We start from the raw sequence: 24,211 nt of genomic DNA on the forward strand, positions 1-24,211 counted from the left end.
ATTAAATCCACTGGGGTTTAAATCCCACCTCTGCCACCCACAAGGCAAGGAACGTGGGACACATTTCTTACTACTCAGCCTGCCGAAATTGTATTTTTTATTCTTTATTTTTGTTTCATACAAAATGTGTTATGTAAAAATCCATGACCCTCTCTGAGCTCATCTTTAAAATGCCTCATCTCTAAAATGGGGATTTTAAACACAATACTCAGGATATCCCAAGGATTTAACCAAATTAGATAATATATGTAGATGAGTAGGCATAATACATATGTCCATTCCTGTCCCAGTGGGGGGAAAGAAAATCAATCATTGTCAATATATCTAAAAGGTTGCTACTCAGGTGACTTCTTTGAAAAGAAGAAAACCAATCTGTGAAAACTCTTGTCAAGAGCACCTTGAGGGCTTCCCTGGTGGCGCAGTGGTTGAGAATCTGCCTGCTAATGCAGGGGACACGGGTTCGAGCCCTGGTCTGGGAAGATCCCACATGCCGCGGAGCAACTAGGCCCGTGAGCCACAACTACTGAGCCTGCGCGTCTGGAGCCTGTGCTCCGCAACAAGAGAGGCCGCGATAGTGAGAGGCCCACGCACCGCGATGAAGAGTGGCCCCCGCTCGCCGCAACTGGAGAAAGCCCTCGCACAGAAACGAAGACCCAACACAGCAATCAATCAATCAATCAATCAATAAATCTTTAAAAAAAAAAAAAAAAAAAAAGAGCACCTTGAATCATGAAAAACATTCTCACAGAGAACATGGGGACAAAAGATTTAAGCTTTCACTCAGAGGGGCAAACAACCCCTCTCCCTGTGTCTTTAGACTAAAACATGAAGCTGTCTCCCTAAATCACTTTACCTTTCTAGGCCTCAGTTTCCTCATCTGTAAAGCGAAGAGGTTGTCCCTAATGATCTCTGATAACCTTTCCAGTTTGTAAAATTCTTAGCACATCCAAATGAACGTGGGTCCCCAGCTCCAGCTGGAGAAGGGAGCATGTGCTACTGGTAGCTGCCAGCAGGGGGCGAATGCACAAGAACACCACATACTGCAGAGTCTTTGCAGAGGTCTGAGAATAAATACAGTGGAAAAACCCTAACCATTGCTTTTCTGGAAGCATTCTATATGGAGGTGGTGTGAGAGGGCAGAACGGGTTTCCTTTAAGCTATTATGTAAGACAATCTCCTGAAAAACGCCCTAATCTGTAATAAGGCAGCTATCTTCTCTGTTTCAAGGCGGGGGGAGGGTCCATGAGCAGGCCAACGGGAAAAGGAGGTGTTTAGGCAGGAGGAGGTGGGCTTTCCTTGAAGCTGAATATTTTTTGGTGTAAAATCCAGCTTCCCTTCCTAAGGTTAGCTTTAGGAAGGGTAGAGAGTAGAGTGCCTGTATGCATTCTCTCTTAGTTAGTTCCCCTTGGTTTAATCAAGTGATCCAGAGGCAGCGGGGGCTACCACAGGGTTGGTGGGTAGCTGGCTACACAGCCTGAGGATGCAAAAATGTCTCTCCCAGGCAAGCAGTTAAATCCCAGTCAAACAGCTCCCGGGAGGCACTGTGACGGATGGACATGGCAGGAGGGCGGGCAATCTGGAGCTGGGGACAGACCCACAGACCCAGGCCCCAGCCGGAGCCTCTAAGCCCTGACACCCCATACAATTCATCCAAAAGAGCAAAGAAAAGGTGCTTACTTGAGGACAGCGGTGCTGGGTCCAAAGAGGAGGTTTTCAAGGCAAGAGAAGGCAGGCACTCCCAGCACCGGCGTACAGTGGAAATAAAGGCACCTGTAGCCTTGTGATATAAGTAACACCTACAGACAGGTCCGTTTGGTTTTTCAGGTTTATGCACAGCCCCTTTGATGACGGTGACATACAGTGTGACACGGCTCCTTGGAGGGGGGAATGGTTCTCACACGCAGAAAGTTTACCTTTATCCTGCCTTTGTGCCCAGCTCACATCCCCCGCCCCCTCCCCCTGCAACCCCGGGGGAATCAGTCAACAAGCTGAGAATTCTTGCCTTTGGGAGCTTTCTGGGATACTGCGTTTGCTGGGAACTCTCTTTAGGGCAAGCTGGAGGGGAAACCCTGGGAATCCAGCTGTGGTGCCCATGTCTGCCGCCCCCCTCCTGGGCTGACAGAGTCCTGCGATTTTGGATATCCCGTCATCCTCCCCCCGCCCCGCACCCCCGCAGCTTGGCAAGGTGGAAGGGTAGGATGGGGCAGTGGTTAAGAACACAGACTTTGCAGCTAGATGACTTTGAATTCAAATTCTAGGTGCATCATTTTCTAGTCGTGTCACCTTGAACCACTCAACTAGCTAGTTAATAAGTTAACTAGCTCTGATGCAAATAACAGGACCTACCGCCTGGGTGCGCTGGGGGTCATATGAGGTCCTGCAAGTGAAGTACTGAATGAGCGCTTTGTTTTGCTGCGATCATAGCGTTTTCTTTGACGGAGCACGTGAATCAGAAAGCCCCTCTCCACCACTTCCTCCGACCTCATGCCTTCCGAGCAGATGAAGGGAACAGCCAGCTTGTAGAACCAATGTTGGACCTTGCTTCTACTTTTTCACACAAAGCATAACTGGCCATCGGACGCATGAACTATTCAACTTCTAACCTTTTTGGACATAACACGCCACGTGGTGGCTTTCTCCCTTCCTCTCCCCCTTACGGATGGAGAAACGAAGAGGTTTAGCGGTTCAGTCAGGTGTCCACAGCTTCTAGGCTGGGGTCTGACTTGGATGTCAGCTCTCAGGTGTCTTGCTGAGAACTACCTGCTTCCCTGTAAGAGCAGAAACTCAACCCAACTTAGGCTGAAAATAGAGTGTCTCCTGGTTGCCTGCAGGACAGCATTGACAACCCTCTGCCTTTCTGCCCTGTGCTTCCAGCTCTCCTGGGCAGCCAAGACCTTATGTCCAAATTGCAGACTCCAAGCTTTAGAGTGAAAGCAGGGACTGGTTTGTTAAGTTTTCTTGGGAACACTGGGGACGGGTGCAAACACACAAATACAAACACACATACAGTCTGGAGAAACAAAAGGTAGTTCATCAGAGGACTCAGGTGTCATCATGGAAAAATTGATGAAGGAAGATAAGGGGATTGCCTAGGCTGCTGACTTGCTGTGTAACCTCAGGCAAGTCAGGTAGTTTCTCTGGGCTTCATTTCCCCTGATGGTAAAAGGAAGAGGTTGGGTTAGAATAGTGATTTTCAAACTGTGTTCTGAGGAACCCCAGGGGTTCTCTGGAGCCCTCATAAGAGCTGCTGGGGGTGAGAGGATGAAAGCAGAGTGGGTTAGGTTCTGGGCTGTTCCTCCCTGATTCAGTAAGAGCATCTCAGCTTTTATACAAATCTTCAGGATAAGATTTCTCTTGAACAAAAGAATCCGCACTTAAGAGTTTGCAAAGAACTGGATTAGGTGGTCATTGAGATTCCTTTGAGCTCTAAAATTCTGTGATTTGCTTCTTCCTCCTCAGCATCTAGGGGACCGGGATGGTCGTACACACCATGTTTCTCACTGTTGGGTACTTTCCCATCTTGTCAGTAGTTTTGGAAAGTCTTCTTGTGTTTGTATCCGCACGCATATGTTCTTCTCAGCGGAGAAGTTTTCATGGAAAACATCTTGTTCTGCTATTGTTTTTAGAAAAGAATCTTTTGGAGAAATTACATTTGTTTCTATGCTATCTTGGTGCAACTATTTCAGAGTGAAAAGTTTCTGGCAATAAATGTGATGACAACAAACTCTGTTTGTCTCACGGTCCTGAATGTGTACTACTGCGTATCTGGGTGCCTTTGTGGGAAATTACTGGCTTCTGGACTAGTGGATAAAAGGGGTGATTAAGATAAAACCAAAATAAAAGAGGAATTTGACTCTAATGAAGTCTAACTATCACGCTGAACCTAAATTTGATTGGAGTGGAGCTCTTGGATGGTATCAAACACTAAGCTCATAAAACCTGTATTTGAATGTCAGAAGGGGGCAGAAGAAGGAATGAAGTATTTTAGACTTTCCAGCCCATCCTCCTGCTGTCTCAACCACGTAGCAATAACAGGTAACACGAATTAGGCTTACAAGAGCCACAGAGTGACTAAGCCTGGATTCTGGAGGGATACTTCATAGGTTTGAATCCTGGCTTTGCCATTTGCTGGCTGGGTAAGTCTGGGAAGCTTATTTATTATCCTTACATCCCAGTTCCCTCATCTGGAAACTGAGGGAAAAAGAATGTCTCCCTTATAGGGTGCTGGGTGAATTAAATGAGTTCAAAGCTGGGAAGTGGTGAGAGACCTAGTGTGTGCTCTGTTATCTATGTGCTGCCGTTACATTTGTTAAAGTAATTAAACAAGGAGGCCGTCTGACTGTGGTGGCTTTGATGCCTGGGTAACCCAAGCAAGCAAAACGAAACCTAAGCCAGAGTTGATTGTAAATGTGCTCGTATCCAAAAAAATGAAATTAAAAACAACCAATCACAGACAGCAGACTGGGATTTCCCAAATAAAGCAACTGCTTAAGCTATAGTCAATCAAATAACTTCCTTGCTTTGCTTCCACGTCTGTACTATAAAAACCATTCCCCTGGCTCTTGTTGGTGGAGCGCTCTTAAACACCTAACCACTTCCAGTTTGGAGATGCCTGATTGGAATTGAAGTTTGCTCAAAAGAACGCTTGAAAATTTTCATTTGCCTCCTCTTATCTTTTAGTGCATTCACTGCCTTAAGTTCTCACAACTCTCTGATGAGGGTATTACTTATTATCCCCATTTTACAGGTAAAGGAACTGAGGCACAGGGAGGTGAAATAACTTGCCCATGGTCACACAGCTAGTAAGTGGCAGAGCAGTATTTTCTGCCTCCAGAGCCCATTCTCTTAACTACCATGCTAACCAGTCTCTAGGTGCTCCTGGGTTGGCTGCGTAGGGACAGGGAAGAGGGAATCACACATAGAGCATCTACCATATGCCAAGCATTGTGCCAGAATCGCTCACCTGCTGTACCTTGGTTATTTTTCACAGTAATCCTGGGAAGTAGCTATCACTACCTTCTTTTTAGGATGAAGAACCAGAGGTGCCAGGCTTGCTGGGTGTCACCCAGCTGGGCAGTGATCAAGCCTGGGTTGAACTCAGGGCTGCCCTGTGTTAAAACCACAGTGTAGACACAGGAGCTCAAGTTGGCGTCTCTCCATTTGCTCTGGCTTCAGCACTGGCCTCAGAGGGGGTCCTTCCCCCTCTGTTGGTTCAAGATCCCTGAGTCTCATGGCTGTTGCTGGCATAGTCTACCTCTCAGTGTAGAGTAGAAATTCTGATACCTCATTGATTCCCTGGTGTCTAGTATGGTTCTTGGGACAAAGAAGACGCTCAATATACGTGCATGTATCACGGAAGTGAATTAAAAGACAAGTCACCTGACATAAGGCTGGAAGTTCCTACCCAATTCCTTTTACTAGGTGTAATGGGTTCCATGCTTTTCCTAGACCTTACCCCTATTTAACCTGGGCCAACATTTCTTTAGTCATTTTTCTCTCCCCCAATCTGCTACCCTCACCACCACCCCAAGAGGCAGCACAGGCTGAAAACAAAAGTGAGTTAAAAAATACACTTAGGTAAATTCACAGACAATGCTGTTAGCAGGAAAGATTTTCAGGGCGATGGTGAAGTGTATGAGCTTTGGATTAGGATCCCTGTCTCTAGTATCTTAAAACTATTTTTTAGAAAATAGTCTGTTGGAGAAATTACATTTTCTATGCTCTATTGGTTTAAATATTTAAGAATGAGAAGTTTTCTTTCAGTAGGTGTATATGATAACCAACTCCTGGCACCTGCCACCTGGGAGCCATTAGATGAAGCAACAACTTTTCAGGGCCTCAGTTTCTCATCTGGAAGTATTTACTGTGATTCCTGTGCACAGTAAGTTCTCACCGAGTGGTGACTACTACGATCTACGGAGAGAAACGCAGGTGTTGATTGAGATCGCCGACTTTTGAAGTTTACCATACCAAGTAGGATAATGTTGCCCTTCTGCAATGAATAGTCACAATCGCTACCATTTATCTGGCATTTACTAGGTGCCAGGAACTGTCTAGGCATGCTACATGTATTAAATCATTTAACCTTTGCATCATTCCTCTGAGGTAGGTACCATTATTATTATCTAAAATTTACTAATGAGGAAACAGGCATAGAAAATTCAAGTAACTAATTCAATATCACACAGCGGGTAGAACTGCAGGTAAGATTTGAGCCTAGGAAGATGGCACCAGAGTCCACAAGCTTCCCCATTATGCTATCATTTGGTACCTCTAGGAGGCAGAGTCTAAGTTGAGGAGACATCAATTTTCTTAGGCCTCCCAGGTTGCTGGCAGGATCCTTGAAAGCAAGGACAAGGGTTATAAACCTATTGTCCCCTAAAACACCTAGCATGGACTTAAGCACAAATAAGTGCTATAGCAATTCTTGTTGGCTGATTTTGTATTTGCTTTATTTCCTCTTTGGGTGTCTTTCCCCAGTTTCCTTTATTCAACTCATCCTTTAGCTGTTCATGCTGTCCATTTTCCTAGCCGGGAGCCCCAGTTCAGCAGATAGCAGCAGTGAGGTGGCTCCCCTGATAATCCCTCCTTGGCTATGAGCCTCATGGCAGTAATGAATCTTTGTGTGATTTCCAGCACAGAAGGCATCGTGGAGGTTAAACAACAGCAAAGTCAATGGCTGACAGAAGCATCATGAAAATGAGGATAAGAATACTGATTTTTGTCACTATAAGGTTGAATTATGATAACGTTTATGAAACAGCAGACACAATCGCATGACTGTATTTTTAGTCTCCCTTCTTCCTCTAAAGATACTGGAAGCCAACCTAATCAGATTTTCTATGTTTTGGGTTAGCCCAAATGAATCTGAAGAAATAATGGCTGTACAAAGGCATGGATCTGAGAGGCCCAGCTAAGGGAAGCCTTCTCAAAGGAAGAATTCTTCAAGACAGTGTTTTCTTTAGTTGCTTTCCTACCAAACATCAGTCCCCTGGCAGGCGTGAGAGCTTGCTTCCTGAGAGAATTGTTGGGGGTGGCAATTTGAGGAATGGATGCCGCTGACTCCTGTGGCCAGTCCATGGTGTTGGTTGGCGTGTGGCGTGGTGCTGGTGGTGCTGCCACTGACTGGTATTGAATGGACCAGTCCCTGCAGCCATGGCTCCTTTGCTTGGTTAATTCAGGAACCACATTAATAACAGGCTATCATTAGATAATCAATCAGTCAGTCATTGAAGACTTAATCTTCCTGTAGGTGAGCTGACGTTGGACTTGCTGGGTAAACTTATCTAAACCTCAGTTTCCTCGCCTGTCAGCGGGAGTGATCACACATGTAGTTTCATAATGTGTGTTTCCACACGGATATCCATGTCTCCACACTAAACTCCTCACTTCTGCCAGTTGTCATCCAAAGGCATGTCTTTGGTCAAGGGACTGTGGGTGGGGGTGGCCGTGAGGATGGAGGGTGAAGGGTGAGGAGGGATGCTAGGGGAAATTTGTAGCAGATCCATGTAGATCTACTCTCATTAGTCAACCAAATCTTATTTCTAAGATGCTGTTGATTATAATATACAACATCGATTTAGGTCACTGTGGGGAGAAAACATTATGTTAAATGTGCAGATAGATTATATAGCTTATCCTGATTTCAGAAAAGTTAAAATGTGGACTCGGTAAATATAGCAATTAAAAAATATATAATAGGCCAGTATTTTCAGGAATACAAAAAGGTGAGGCCCAGTTGTAGCCTTCAAGTAATAGACACTCTAGCAAAGAATTCGAGAGGAAATATTTAGAGGGAGTATATAAGTCCAAGCCAAATTTTGAGTTAGGGACTGTAGGACCTGAGGAAGCGGGAGGTCAATAAGGGCTGGAACAGTCAGCAAAAGCTTCTTGTGGGATGTGGCATTTGAGCTGGGCAGTGAAAAATTGGAATGACTTGCTAAAAATGGTTGCTTATCATGTGCCAAGTACAACAACTGTAGGAGTTGGGGCTGTTATTATCCCCATTTTACAGAAGGGGAAACTGAGTCTCAAAGAGCTTCAGTAATTTGCCCAAGGTCATACAACTAACAAGTAGCAGAGCCAGAGTTCAATCCTAGGATTGGTTAATTTAAAGCTCAGGACATGGCCCACGGTGCTCTGTGATGTCTGGGATGACCAGAAGGACAGGCTCTTTCAAACAAGAGGAAACCTGCAGGTGTGTGGAGAGAATGTGTATGTGATAGACCAGGAGATTGTGGAAGGTTGGCTTGAGTCTAACACATGCCACCATGTGGCGGCCCTGGAGGTCTGAATCGTGCTGTCTGGCGCACCAGCCCCTATGAACAAGGGGGATCCTAGTTGACGAGGACTTTAAGTTTGAGGAGGCCTCAGATCTTGTCTGCTCTTCAGGGGCAAATTTGTGCAGGTCAGCAAGGATACTTGGTCAACAACTTTGATTTTTCTCTTACTCTTCACCTATGTATTTTTCCAGGATTGCATTGTTCTTTCTTACAGAGGTTGTTACTGGGTTTTCTTCTTCCACTCATTTTGAACTAACATTGTTTTCTTTGGTTGTTTCCTTGTAATCTTCTACGATCTCCCACAACTTAATTTGCCATTAAAAAGTACAAAGGTCTAAATTACACACTGAATTTTGCTGAGTTTGGTTTTGTTGGAAACTCATTTAGAGAAACAGTCTTGGCTATAAACACAGAATGGTGTAAGAACTCAGGCATTGTGCTTTTTACAAAATTTCAGTCTTTCACTATTATGAACTTTTCTGATTTATCGTTTTATTCCAGAGTTTGTCATCGTATCCTAACTGAAATCCATCAATTCCTGGTACTTATGAGCACTTATAAATCTGAGGGGAGAGCCCTCAAATTTGGGAAGCTGCCCAGCATCATCAAGAAGTCCACATCAACACTGACTTGTCTGTGCCTTGAACTTGCAAACCCAGAGTTCCAATGCGGAACTTGCCACTCCCCAAGGTGTTTGTCTAGGGTCCACATTTGGGGAAGTTATCACTGAGCTGTTGGAGTTAAAGAGAAAAGAGGCGTCTTCTTTGTTCCTGGACATCACTTGCCCTCATCTCTTTTCATGAAATGATGTTTTAATTCCTCTCAAAGTACAAAAGCAGATCAGTAGGATTCAGTTTCATTCTGAGTCAACAGTTATCCCTCTGGTTCCAAAGAACCAGTGAGATACGGGACTTGGCTGAACATTTTCTTTTCTTTTTCTTTGATTTTTATCTTATATTGGAGTATAGTTGATTTACAATGTTGTGTTAGTTTCGGTTGTACAGCACAGTGATTCAGTTTTATATATATATATATATATATATATTTTTTTTTTTTTTCCCAAGTTCTTTTCCCCTTTAGGTTATTGCAGAATATTGAGTAGACTTCCCTGTGCTATACTGTAGGTTCTTCTTGGTTATCTATTTTATACATAGTAGTGTGTATATGTTAATCCCAAACTCCTAATTTATCCCTCCCCCCTCCACCTTTCCCCTTTGGTAACCATAAGTTTATTTTTTAAGTCTGTGAGTCTGTTTCTGTTTTGTAAATAAGTCCGTTTGCATCGTGTTTTTAGATTTCACATATAAGCGATATCATCTGATATTTGTCTTTCTCTGTCTGACTTCACTTAGTATGATAATCTCTAGGTCCATCCATGTTGCTGCAAATGACATTATTTCATTCTTCTTTATGGCTGAGTAATATTCCATTGTATATATGTACCACATCTTCTTTATTCATTCCTCTGTCGGTGGACATTTAGGCTGCTTCCATGTCTTGGCTATTGTAAATTGTGCGACAATGAACATGGGGGGGTGCATGTATCTTTTCAAATTATGGTTTTCTCTGGGTATACGCCCAGTAGTGGGATTGCTGGGTCATATGGAAATTCTATTTTTAGTTTTTTAAGGAACCTCCATACTGTTCTCCATAGTGACTGTACCAATTTACATTCCCACCAACAGTGTAGGAGGGTTCCCTTTTCTCCACACCTTCTCCAGCATTTATTGTTTGTGGACTTTTTGATGATGGCCATTCTGACCGGTGTGAGGTGATACCTCATTGTAGTTTTGATTTACATTTCTCTAATAATTAGTGATGTTGAACATCTTTTCATGTGCCTCTTGGCCATCTATATGTCTTCTTTGGAGAAATGTCTATTTAGGTCTTCTGCCCCTTTTTTTGATTGGGGTTTTTGGTTTTTTGATATTGAGCTGCATGAGCTGTTTGTATATTTTGGAGATTAATCCCTTGTCAGTTGCATCATTTACAAATATTTTCTCCCATTCTGTGGGTTGTCTTTTCATTTTTTTAATGGTTTCCTTTGCTGTGCAAATTGGCTGAACATTTTCAAGTGATACAATAACTAAAACAGACAACTGTGGTATTGTTAAGAGCAAAAGCCAGATGAGAAGGTAGCAAAGGAAAAACAAGTGCAAGAAAGAGTACTGGGTTTTTTGTTTTTTTTTTTTTAATTTTTAATTTTTATTTATTTATTTATTTATGGCTGTGTTGGGTCTTCGTTTCTGTACGAGGGCTCTCTCTAGTTGCAGCAAGCGGGGGCCACTCTTCATCGCGGTGCACGGGCCTCTCACTATCGCGGCCTCTCTTGTTGCGGAGCACAGGCTCCAGACGCGCAGGCTCAGTAATTGTGGCTCACGGGCCTAGTTGCTCCGTGGCATGTGGGATCTTCCCAGACCAGGGCTCAAACCCGTGTCCCCTGCATTGGCAGGCAGACTCTCAACCACTGCGCCACCAGGGAAGCCCGAGTACTGGGTTTTGAATCTGATATATATGGGTTCAAAGCTTAGTGATATACTTGGTAGCCAGTGATAATTATCTCCCTAAGACACAGTTTCCTCATTAAAAGCTTGGATAAATACACTGTTACTTCATAGAGTTCTGGTGAGGATTAAATGGATAATATAAAACAAGAAGTACTTAGCTCAATGCCTGGCATTTATTAAATACTCAATAAATGATGGCTATACTACTTACTATATTATTATTATTATCACTGCTGCTGCTGTTGTTGTTATTAAACTTATCCAACCCTCAATTTCCTAATCAACAAAATGAGAGTAATATTAGCTATTCACTAGATTAATTGAAATAATACAGATATGTGCATCTGGCACCTAGTAGATATTCATCCATCCATTGGTTCATTTTCAGTCTCTTATCTGGTATCTATCAAAAGGGGATCAACCTTGGGAGTTAGGAGAAGGCCACCAAATTTGGCCAACAGTTATTAATTATCTTAAATGGAGCAATACTTTTATAAGATGCTCATTTCCTCATCCAAACTTTTTTTTCCTGAGCTCCAGTGTGCCCTTCTGGGAGCAAAGAGGCCCTAGGAGTCCCAACAACTCACTTTATAGAGTGGCCAACAGGTCTGCCATTTGGCCATAGAGATCCCAGCTGGCCCAGTTTAACATATTTCTGCACAAACCCTATGAGTGGGCTTTGGTAAGTTCACCCCTTCTGCAGTACCCAGAGGAGAATGTGAATGCCACCTGCCTCTATGGGAGGGAAACAGGCACTGAGTCTTTTTGATTTGGGGGTTATATCCACCCCAGGCTGCAGCTGTCACTTTGGGCAAAGTTCAGGTGGCACCTCTGCATTAAGGCAGAAGACAGATTTTGCACAAGGCCTTCCGAGGGAGGAAATAATCAACTGGGGTCAAGTATTCCAGCCAAAGCAAGCGGTGAGTTGCACAATTGGCCAACAGACCATGGCTGTGCCAAGAGAGGCTGTCCAAATATCTAACGCTGCCAGTAGACTGGGGGGAAGGGCGGAGATGACCAGGCTGGCTACGTGCCTGGTCCACAGTCTCTGGGAAGTTGCTTAGCCCTCACTGTAGGGGGAACCTAGCCTTGGAGTGTTACCTGACACCCACCTGACCACTGATGTTTAATCAAGTTTAAATCAGAACTGGAGACTTTCTGGAGGATCTTTTCATGAAATGAAAAGGAGTTTCATTTATCCCGACCAGAGGTGAGTGGAGTTGACTTCTGGTCAGGCCAAACAATATTCAGAAGGAGCACTGCTCTTTCAGGATCCCTTGCAACTGACAAACTAGTTTAAGGTGATGGATGTTTAAGACAAGCCAAGATAGATCTGGAGGTAAGATTTGAAAATGTGGCAGACAATTAGTGGCTAAAGAGGGCATCTGCAAGAACAGTATGGACGTTCATTAAAAAACTAAAAATAGAACTGGGCATATACCCTGAGAAAACCATAATTCAAAAAGACACGTGTACCCCAATGTTCATCGCAGCACTATTTACAATAGCCAGGGCATGGAACCAACCTAAATGTCCATCGACAGACGAATGGCTAAAGAAGATGTGGTACATATATACAGTGGAATATTACTCAGCCATAAAAAGGAATGAAATAGGGTCCTTTGTAGAGATGTGGATGGACCTAGAGTCTGTCATACTGAGTGAAGTAAGTCAGAAAGAGAAAAACAAGTATCGTATATTAACACATATGTGTGGAATCTAGAAAAACGGTACAGATGAACCTATTTGCAGGGCAGGAATAGAGTCACAGATGTAGAGAACAGACATGTGGACACAGTGGGGGAAGGGGAGGGTGGGACGAACTGGGAGATTAGGACTGACATATATACACTAGCATGTGTAAAATAGATAGCTAGTGGGAACCTGCTGTATAGCACAGGGAGCTCAGCTCGGTGCTCTGTGATGACATAGATGGGTGGGATGGGGGGGGAGGGAGGGAGGTCCTAGAGGGAGGGGATAAATGTATACATATAGCTGACTCACTTCGTTGTACAGCAGAAACTAACAAACATTGTAAAGCAACTATACTCCCATTAAAAAAAATAAATAAATAAAAAGAGGGCACCTGCGGATGGAATTGGCAGTTGGGAGCTCCATAGACCCTAGCTAAGTACAAATATAGAAAAGTCTATTTTTTGGGGGAAAAGAATTATGACATATCCAAGGTATAGGGGAGAATAGGCAGAATTCTACCATCCCTCGTGTACAGAGCCTGCATAACCCTTAGACACAGCTCACAGACACAGTCCCTCCTATATCTGCCATGCTCTCCCCCAGACACCCTGTTCTCCCCAGAGACCCACCACACACAGCACAGATCCCTCCATGCCATGCACAGCCATCAGATAAACACAGTCTCCTTAGGAAGCTGATTAATAAAACTATTTTATCTATAATTACACTTGACTGATAATAATGTCCTCAGAGCCTGCATGGTTAGATTGGCTCAGATTGTAACGTTCAGATTAGGGCTGAACTCCCTTTGAACTCTGGACACACTGTTGGTCTCTCCAGCTCAGAGATTACAAATGGCTTTAGCTGGATTCGCCCCATGGCACTAGGAGGGTAAGTAGAATTCCAGCTCTCCTTGGTTCTCTTTTCTCTCCGACACTGTACAGATGGTATCTCTAAAAACACATGGCCCAGAGTAGGAGGAAGGGCGGAATCAAACTACTTTCTCCAACCTGTCACTGCACACTCCGGTGGTTCTACCTTCAAACCAATGTCAATCTCAAGTTTCTTGGAGGAAGTGGCCGTGAACTCCGTCTGGAAGTCTGACACTGGAAAAGAAACGGTTTAATTCTTGGATCTTGGGCTCCTGGGGACGGACTCCAGTGAGCCATAATTAACTCTTTAAAGTCTTCACGGTGTCCTGAAAATACCTTACTCTTCATGATGTAACACTAAATGGAGGCAGCGAGGAGGACTTTTAGGCTAATTACATGCTGGAATGAGGTTAACGACGACGAGCCAAAGATTCTTTGCATGGCTTCTCTGACATTGACAAGTCACTTGGTAACACGCTAGCGCTAAAGACAGTGATGGCTTTAAAAGAAGGTAGGGGCTAGAAACTGAGCTAGACAGGCCCCTGACGTCATTCCCTAAACTGGTCCCTACCCTGGGACTAGACCCCACCACTCCATTTCCAGAAATTGAGATCTTGATTTTCAACTGGCATTCAATGCCATGGGCCTGGAAATGTGGACCACCATCCTCTTGGATCTCAGCTCTCTTACACATTTTAGAGAAGCTGAATTTAGCTAAGGATGAAAGCAAGAGCCCACTATCCAATGGGATGCTTTTCCGCTGAGCGGAATGCATGTCAGTACAAATAAGGAAGTAGGAATAAAGACGCAGACGTAGAGAATGGACTTGAGGACACGGGGAGGGGGAAGGGTAAACTGGGACGAAGTGAGAGAGTGGCATGGACATATCTACACTACCAAATGTAAAATAGAGAGCTAGTGGGAAGCAGCCGCATAGCACAGGGAGATCAGCTCGGTGCTTTGTGATCACCAAGAGGGGTGGGATAGGGAGGGAGGGAGGGAGACGCAAGAGGGAGGGGATATGGGGATATATGTATACGTATAGCTGATTCACTTTGTTATACAGCAGAAACTAAGACAACACTGTAAACCAATTATACTCCAATAAAGATGTTAAAAAAAAAAAAAAAAAGAACCCCTGAATCACAGGAGAATGCCCAGCACACAGGAATGAGTTCTGATACCAGCCAACTGAAGGAGCTTAACATTATTATGACCCCATTCTGCAGATGAGCACACTGGCATTTGAAAACTAGCCAGGGAGATCCAACAACTACTCCTTTTCCATCCTGCTACTCAGGGCCAGACAGAGCTGTTCCAAGCGACTCCGGCCTCGACTTGAGCGTGCCATGTGCTGTTCTGCTGGCTCCCGAGTATTCCCCACCTGGATGACATTGGGTAAAAATGAATCTCACAGCTAGACTAAGGAAAACGTAGCTACAAAAGGCCATCATGCTTCATGAGGAGGCTTGTCCTACCCCTTAGGAGTGGTGATGGAGGCTGGTTTGCAGGCTCCGTGGATATACAGGAACCTCAAAGTTTCCTCTGCACCCCCTTTTCATCCCTGGTGGAAGGACTGGGGCAAGACTAACTCTGCCCACGGACGCCACCATCTCCTCTCCCATCAGGTGCCCCTTCCTCTCCCTGCACAATCGGACACACAGCACCCACCTCTGCTTGCTCATCCCACCGGGCTGGGCCGGGCTCTGGTCCTCCGACGTGGCCATCACTCGGCCCCGAGAAGGCCCCGGTTGGGCAGGCCCCTCCTCAGCAAGAAGGCCACTGCATGGCTGCCTGCAGGCCGGTGACACCCCCTCTGGGTGCCCCAGCCCTGAGCAGCCTCCCACATGCAGCAGGGCCCCAGAATGGCAGGTGGCAGGTGGCCCTCCCACCTCCACAGTGCCCAGGTGCGAGCCGAATGAAGGTCAGGCAAGTCTCCTGTTTTGATGGGAGCTATGAAAAAGAGAGACGCCTGCTCCCTCGCCCAGCGTTGCTGAGGTCTGAGCAGGCTGCAGGGCTGCTCCTGGGGAGGTGAGGTGTGGCGTCCGGAGGAGACACGGAGAAATGTGTCGGACAGAGCTCATCAACCCCTCAGCACCCTGCCAACCAGTAGTTACCAGCGCCTCGTGCCACCCAGGAGAGGGAGGGCAATGGCTTTACCCCCATTATATGGAAGGGTAAGTGGAGGCCCAGGGAGGTCACACAACTACTTTAGCCTGTCAGAGGCTAAACCTGGCCCTGAGGGGGGCTGACTCAGAGGTTGCCACTGCCCCGTGGCAGCCGTGGGCCCCAGCAGATGTGGCGCCTCTGTCCTCCTTGGGGCTCCCTTATCTCGGCCAGCTCTGCCTCCCGCACAGCCCTAATCTGACTCTGCTTTCTCTTCTGGCCCATTCGGCATTTGTGTACAGCACAGAACCCTTCCCCCTCCCCTCCCCCTGCCCTCACCACCCAAGGGAACCCTAGTCTCCTGAGACATTGTGTAAAGAAAAATGTCTCTGGGCAGCTAATTGAGGACAGGCTGCTGTCTATGTCCCCTGCTTCGGATTCACAAAGCATGTGAGTCTATTAAAAGCTCTGAGAAGTCTTCTAGTAAAGAAACCTGTTTAATATTGCTGAACCTAGCATTTCCCAAACTCGAGCAACTTTTTCTAGCGACACCTATTAGCATACCCAGCTAGTGTTCCACCGACAGGTTGGGAAGTCCGGATGGCGACGGTCAGCTCCCCAAGAGAAGGGACTGCGCCTCTTTCCCTGGGGTGTTCCCTGCACCACCCACTCATGGCAGGCTCAGTAAACTGAGCAGATCTGAGCGGTGCTAGCATTTCCCGAGTCCCTCAGGCATGAAAGCCTGAAGTCATCTTTAACACTCATTCCTCAAAGTCCTTCCCAAAGCCGGCCACCATGCCGTGTCGACTCCCCGCCACTGTGACGCTTCTCTCCTGTCTATCCCTGTTCCTTTACAGTCAGTGTCAAGTGACCTTCCACCTCCACAGAGAGGCCCTTCCCAACCACCCTTTCCAACATGGCCCCTCCTGTCAGGGTGGCCAAGTTGCTCAACCCCAGGGGGCGCCACCTCCACAGACTGAGACACCGGTGAGGCCGGCTGGAGTATACACTATGGCTGTCCCTCACTCTCAGTCCCCTTGCTTCATGTTAGTTTTCTTCACAGTACTTTCCACTACTTCACGTTGCATTTACTTTTATATGTTTGTTGATTATCTCCAGACATCAACCAGTGGTTGTGCAGTCGCTCACTGCACAAGGGTTGGGCCAGGCATTACCTTGTGCCTCTTTTTTTTAATCATTCCCGAATCTACACCTAGCTTGCAAACGCCTGCATGAAGTAAGGTAAAGGACGTAGACATCCAGCCTGAGCTCTGCCTTCTGAGAGTCCCGGAAGAGCCTGTATCTTCCCTAAAGATGCCTTTTCTCAATTTGCACTAGGGGGGCATCTACCTGACCAGCTGTGCACCTGTGGGCTATGGCCACCCAGAGGGGGATTCTGTTTCTAATTTACACAAAGGTGCCATGTGGGCTAGCCTCATGGTCTCTTCCATGATGCAAGCTCCACGAATTGAGTGACGATTTAATTTACTATCCAAACCAGGGCAATTTTGAGAAAAAATATGGCACTATTTACTAATTGTGTGGGGGCAACAGACAAAAATTGGGACTGTCCTGGACAAACCAGAACATATGGTCTCTCTGTCCAGGTGGCGTAGACTTTGTTTTGTTTATTGCTTTATCCTTACTGTCTAGTGTCTTGCACATCGTATTTGTGGCATACGATTGAGGGAATGACTCCTGCTATAATCCCCAAACTGGGTTCCCTGTTTTAAGCCTCTCTCCTCTCCTAATCCATTCTACCACCTTAATCCTCTGAAAATATCATTGCATACACATAAACCTCCCACTCCAGCATCTTTAGAGATTCCACAGCTCCTTTTTCCAAATTGTCTCCAAGGAAACACTAAATTCAGCATGATGCATTTAAAGAAAAAAGGAAAGAAAAGAAAAAAAAAGAGAAGCGTGCTATGGGTTAATACTTTGGGAACATGTGAATATCCACAATGATATGGTAGAAGTGAAAGAAAGAACTACAGAAAACAAACTTGCTCAACTTTGTTTAGCCCAGTGATCCAAAAATGCATTGAATCTAGAATTCCTGTTTTTGACCTAATACATTTGGTGGTGGTGGATGGGAAACACTTCAGAATACTTTTCCATAAGCCAACGTCCTTAGTTTGCTATTCAAAGGCAATAGCAATTGAGCGCACGTATCTCTCCATATGGAGTGCATGCAATTTTCCCTACAGGAACCCTTGATTCATTCACTTATCCAGTAAATATTTTCTGAGCACCTACTATGTGCCAGGCTCTCTTCTAGGTGCTGGGAACACAGAGGTGAACAAACAAGGTCCCTGTCCTATAGAACTCACAGTCTGGATGGCCGTGAAGAAAAACAAATCCCTGTTTTCATGGGACTGGTCAGTAAAGGCCTCACAAAGGAAGTGACATTTGAGCTGAATGTCACCTGAATGACCTTGGTGTAGCTAAGTGGGTTTGCTCTCTGTTCCCCATGCATTCTTGTCTGTCCCTGAGCTCTAGATCACATTTTTCTTTAAGTTGGGATTTCTCTCTCCATGTTTTTTCACTTATGTAGATCCTGGTTTTCCTTCAATGGTTCTCTACAGTCTAATTTTCTCCAGCAGCCTTCTTGGAGCCCTCATGCGTCTCCACCAACATCTAAATTCCTCCAACAAGTTGATTCATCATGGATTTGGCCTTTAGCACAGGCTACCTGGCATTGTCTTGTATCTCTTTTTTTGTAGCTTTCCTGAATCCACACCTAGATTGCAAGTCTTTGTGCACATTAGAAGTTCCATAAATGTTTGTTGATGATAAAGATGTATTCTCCAACGTGGGCTAGATGAGGAATGAAATATGGCTTTTCTCTCACGTGCCAAATTGGACTGGTGGCTATGACTGCCTGAGGAGTTGTGTTTAGAAAGATCCTGATGCTGTGTGTAAAGAGTGTGCCACAATCTATTAGCAGTGTTTTCCATGCGTGTGTGTGTGTGTGTGTGTGTGAGAGAGAGAGAGAGAGAGAGCACAGGCACATGTATTTGCTATTCCTGAGCTAGATCTTGTTCCGTGTTATTAGCTAAAATGGTATTAAGTGATGTGTAGAACTGAAGGAATTCTCAGGTAGAAGACTAGGTACCATAAAGACTCTCAAGTGTCCAGTCTCCAGATGTGGATCCCACCAATGTTCCGTGTGCCAGGAGGGGAAAAGGGCAAAATGACAGGAGAGAGCCTCTCTTAACATGTCAGTCTCTGGCTCCGTGCTGCCTTGGGGTGGCTGCAGGAAAGAAACTGCTGTAGGAGGGGACTGAGGGGGTGGGGTTTCTTCACTTATTCAGCCTCCTAGGAAGGAACCCCCTTCTGTACTCTGATATGGAGCTAGAGGAAGGTTTTAGCTTCCTAGATTTGGAGGTACAACTATTTGAGTATGGGTAAAGAAAGAAGGAAATAACTTTTAATGGCATCTGAAAATTATAGTAAGAAAAAATAAAAGGAAAGAAGTCATCTATAATTTCTCATCCTGAACACGGTTCCTACTCTGGGCAGTTTATTCATCCCTTCAACAAATATTTACTTGTTTCCATCCTGAGTCGGGCACTGGGCTCTCGGCTAAAGCAATGCATAAAGTAGTGAGTATCTAAAAGGAAAACATAAGATTTCTTTTTGTTGATTATAAGGTGTAATGGGCCGAAAGGTAGCTCCCCCCCAAATATGTCCGCCTCCTAATCCCTGGAGCTGTGATTATTACATTATATGGTTAAGAGTGAATAAAATGTGATTAAGTTAAGGATCTTGAGAGGAAGAGTTTATCCTGGATTATCCGAGTAGACCCTAAATATAATCACATGTATCCTTATAAGAGAGGGGGCTTTTAGGGCCAGACACACAGAAGAGGAGAAGGCGAGAAGGTAGAGGCAGGGATTGGGGTCATGTGGACTCAAGCCAAGGGATGATGACAGCCACTTGAACCTGGAAGAGGCCTACCTTCCAGGGAGCCTTTGGAGGGAGCATGGCCCTGCCGACACCTGATTTCAGACTTCCGGCCTCCAGAACTGTGAGAGAATAGATTTCTGTTGTTGTAAGCCACAAAGTTTGTGGTCATTTGTTATGGCGGCCCTAGGAATTAAATATACAAAGTAATATGTATTCTTTGCAGAAAGTGCAGGGAAATCCAAAAAGAAAGAGAAGTCATGTTAATTCCACAGTTAGGTAATTCTGTAGTTAAGGGACACACACACACACACACACACACACACACACATACACACAGTGGGATTATTCTGAACATCTTTCCATGTCTTATTGTTCTTTTTTAATTGAAGTATCATTTATAATATTATGTTAGTTTCAGGTGTACAACATAGAGATTCAATATTTTTATAGATTACATTCCATTTAAAGTTATAACAAAATAATAGGATATTTCCCTGTGCTGTACAATGTATCCCTATTGATTATTTATTTTATACATAATAGTTTGTTTCTCTTACTCCCTATCTCACCCCTCCCTCTTCCCTCTTCCCACTAGTAACCACTAGTTTGTTTTCTATGTGAGTCTGTTTCTGTCTTGTTATATACATTCATTTGTTTTATTCTTTAGGTTCTACATATAAGTGATAACAGAGTATTCATCTTTCTCTGTCTGCCCTATTTCACTAAGCATAATAACGTCTAGGTCCATCCACATTGTTGCAAATGGCAGAGTTTCATTTTTTATGACTGAGTAATATTCTGTTTTTTTAATATATATATATATATATATATATGCATGCATACATATCTTAATCTTCTTTATCCATCCTTCTGTTGATGGACACTTAGATTGCTTCCATATCTTGGCTGTTGTAAATAATGCTGCTATGAATATTAGAGTGCATGTATCTTTTTGAATTAGTATTTTTTTTTTCCTCAGATATATTCCCAGGAGTGGGATTGCTGGATCATATGGTAGTTCCAATTTTAGTTTTTTGAGGAACCTCCATACCATTTTCCATAGTGGCTGTACCAATTTACACTCCCACCAACTGTGTATCAGATTAATATACAGAAATCTGTTGCTTTTCTATACACTAACAGTGAATTATCAGAAAGAGAAAACAACAAAACAATTCCATTTAAAATTGCATCAGAAAGAATAAAATACCTAGGAATAAACTTAACCAAGGAAATGAAAGACCTATACTCTGAAAACTATAAAACATTGGTGAAGGAAATTGAAGATGATCCAAAGAAATGGAAAGATACCCATGTTGATGGATTGGAAGAATTAATATTGTTAAAATGTCCATACTACCCAAAGCAATCTATCAAAATACCCATGACATTTTTCACAGAACTAGAACAAATAATTCCCAAATTTCTATGGAACCACAAAAGACCCAGAGTTGCCAAAGCAATCTTGAGAAAAATGAACAAAGCTGGAGGAATCACACTCCCTGACTTCAAACTATACTACAACGTATAGTAATCAAAACAGCATGGTACTGGCACAAAAACAGACATATAGATCAATGGAACAGAATAGAGAGTCCAGAGATAAACCCACCCATTTATGGTCAATCAATCTATGACAAGGAGGAAAGAATATACAATGGAGAAAAGATAATCTTGTCATAAGTGATGTTTGTACTATTTACAATAGCCAGGACATGGAAACAACCTAAATGTCCATCAGCAGAGGAATGGATAAAGAAGATGCGGTACATATATACAATGGAATATTACTCAGCCATAAAAAGGAACAAAATTGGGTCATTTGTAGAGACGTGGATGGACCTAGAGACTGTCATACAATGTGAAATAAGTCAGAAAGAGAAAAACAAATAGAGTATATTAATGCATATATGTGGAATCTGAAAAATTTGTATAGATGATCTTATTTACAAAGCAGAAATAGAGACACAGATGTAGAGAACAAACGTATGGATACCAAGGGGGAAAGGGGGGGGGTGGGATGAATTGGGAGATTATGATTGACATATATACACTATTGATACTATGTATACAATAGATAACTAATGAGAACCTACTGTGTAGCACAGGGAACTCTACTCAGTGCTCTGTGGTGACTAAATGGGAAGGAAATCCAAAAAAGAGGGGATATAGGTATGCGTATAGCTGATTCACTTTGCTGTGCAGTAGAAACTAACACAACACTGTAAAGCAACTATAATAAATTTTTTAAAAAATAAATATATTTTTCATAATGAGAAAAAAAATAAGTGGTGCTTGGAAAAATGCACAGCTACATGTAAAAGAATGAAATCAGAACATTTTCTCAGAACAGTTTTGTATATTTTTATATACAACAGATACAACAAGGTTTGTATCTGTTGTATAAACTCAAAGATTATGGATTAAACACTTAAGACCTGAAACCATAAAACTCCTGGAAGAGAACATAGGCAGAACACTATTTGACATATATCGTAGCAATAATTTTTTTGGCTCTTTCTCCTAAAGCCAAAGAAACAAAAGCAAAAATAAACAAATGGGACCGAATTAAACTTAAAAGCTTTTGCATGTCTTGTTGTTTTTTTAGCATTATTTTAATGGCTTCCATCCTATTCTGTCCTATGCATGTGCTATAATTTACTTAACTAGTATCCTTGTGTTTGTTGTTTTGGTTATTTCCAGTTTTCCACTGTTACAGACACCGTTGCGGATTTTTTGATGGTAGCAACTGGCGGGGAGGGGGCAGGGTAGGGCACCTCTCCACCACCTGGAGTGAGCCTCCCAAAGCCAAGCCAGGGAACCAGTGACCATCAGGAGTCCCTGGGGTTGGTGGGGTGAGGTGGGGAAGCAGAGCAGGCCAAACTTATTAGCATGAGGGAGTGGCTTCAAAACCCATAATGAATAGGATTAAAGAAAGATTTACAACCCGACTGAGAAGAGCGGGAGAGTGTTTTCAACTTTGGATTCAGAGAGAGACAGGTGACCCGGTGAACCTAGATTTACGGCTATTCAACGGTGTCGATTGGAGTAAACATTGTTTAGAGGCTGCCTGTTGCTTCAGCCCTGCCCCACCCGATGTGATGCAAAGCTTAACAGAACCATTTTTTTTTGCACGAAACACCACCTCTCCTCAAAAGGGCAATGGGTGACAATGTGGACTTCAGAATTTGGATCTATCACCAAATGTGGCTTAGGAAAGAATATGCATTACATTTGGAATCAGGAAAAACCCTTTTCTGTGTTGTTGTTCTTGTTGTTTACTGTAGCCACTGTCCTATGAATTATTGTGTTTCCATTCTGAGGGGAAGTTGACATAAATTGAAGGAGGGAACAAGAGATGGACTTGAACTTAAGAAGAAACGGTCAGGGAATGAAATTCGGACCTATGCTACAACCGTGAAACATGAAGATGAACCTTGAGGACATTATGCTAAGTGAAATAAGCCAGTCACAAAAGGACAAATACGGTAGGATTCCACTTATATGAGGTACCTAAAACAGTCAAATTCATAGCAACAGAAAGTAGAACAGTGGTTGCCAGGGATGGTAGGGAGAGGTAGAAGGAGGAATTCTCATTTAATGCGTGCAGAGTTTCAGTCTGGGAAGATGAAAAAATTCTGGAGGTGGATGGTGGTGATTGTTGCACAACAATGTGAATAGACTTAATGCCATTGAGCTGTGCACCTAAAAATGGTTAAAATGGGAAATTTTATGTTACGGATATTTAAAAAGAGCTCTTTTAGGAGCCCTAGAGGAAAAAGAACAGAGGGTAAAATGGAGACCAAGGGCCATGTAGACAGGAGGAATAGCACAGCTGCTCACATTTACATGTCAGGGACTGTGCTAAGTGCTTTATGTGCCCATCTCATGAATCGTCACAGCTCTAGGAGGTAGATGATGATTTTCCCTATTTTACATATGCAGGAACCGAGGCTTACTGAGGTCTACTAGCTTCCCAGGGTGGTGCGAGAGCAGAGCTGGAATTCAAACCCAGGTCTGGTGTGTCCAGAACTGCTTTCATTACATTTCTGGAGCCTTGACTACTACAGGATGTGCTTGGCATCTTTGTTTCACTTAATCCCCACAACCACCTTAGAAGTTAAGAGGTTTGCCTAGCTGGGCATAGCTCAGGGGTAGCAGAGCCTGGATTTAAACCCAGGTCTGCCTGGATTTGGAACCCATGGGAGGTTTTTCTCCGGCTTACTGGTTGAGACCAAAGCTAGCTTTAGGGCAGAGTTTCTAATACATTGTTCGTTCAGTCTGGCTCTCTGCAGCAGCATGAATGGGGAGATTATTTGCTGTGTTCTCTTATATTAAAATCTAGTATTTTAAGATGATCTTTGGCTTGTAGTGTCTCTTCTCCAACTTCTTAGAAGTTGTGCAAGTCCTAGCTTGCCTGCCTTCATTACTTTTCTAAGAACTCCTGACATCAAGACAGCCTGTACTTTGAGACATTGTATTACAATGATTTATTGATTTATCTGTCTTGTCCACCAGGTTCTAAGCTCTAAGAGGCTTGGACTCTGTCTGATTTATTTGTTTTCTCAGTGCCTAGAACTGTGCCTGACTCATAGGAGGGGCTTATTAAAAATTTGTTGAAAGAATTAATGAAGGAAGCCAAAGGGACCAATGAAAAGGTGTTTCCAAAAAATGAACTCTTCTATATAAGACTTAGCTGGTTCATGAATGAAATCATCTATGAAGAACAGTGGTCAGCTTTTGCCCCTGACCTTGGTGTCCATCTCTATTCTTCTGGGTGATATTGATTAAGTCCTTGCTATGTGGGCTGGGCAAACAGAAATAAATATGATAAACC

The 24,211-nt window shown here is 43.8% G+C and overlaps 1 protein-coding gene across 3 annotated transcripts in view; it reads right to left on the bottom strand.

The window, feature by feature from the left end:
* Positions 1 to 15,424, bottom strand: part of ELF5 (E74 like ETS transcription factor 5) — a 43,753-nt gene extending 28,329 nt beyond the window's left edge. Inside the window, exon 1 of one of the 3 annotated variants that reach the window (XM_036859190.1) lies at positions 15,028 to 15,424. In XM_036859190.1, the coding sequence (XP_036715085.1) occupies positions 15,028 to 15,083 (56 nt within the window). In that variant the 5' untranslated portion in view covers positions 15,084 to 15,424. Of the gene's footprint in view, positions 1 to 1,677; positions 1,756 to 15,027 lie in introns of those variants that run through there. The other 2 variants (XM_036859192.1, XM_036859193.1) reach the window with 2 other exon arrangements.
* Positions 15,425 to 24,211: the final 8,787 nt, after the last annotated feature.

Source organism: Balaenoptera musculus, chromosome 8 (genome assembly GCF_009873245.2).
Source record: "Balaenoptera musculus isolate JJ_BM4_2016_0621 chromosome 8, mBalMus1.pri.v3, whole genome shotgun sequence".
In the NCBI taxonomy this organism is placed as follows: domain Eukaryota; kingdom Metazoa; phylum Chordata; class Mammalia; order Artiodactyla; family Balaenopteridae; genus Balaenoptera; species Balaenoptera musculus.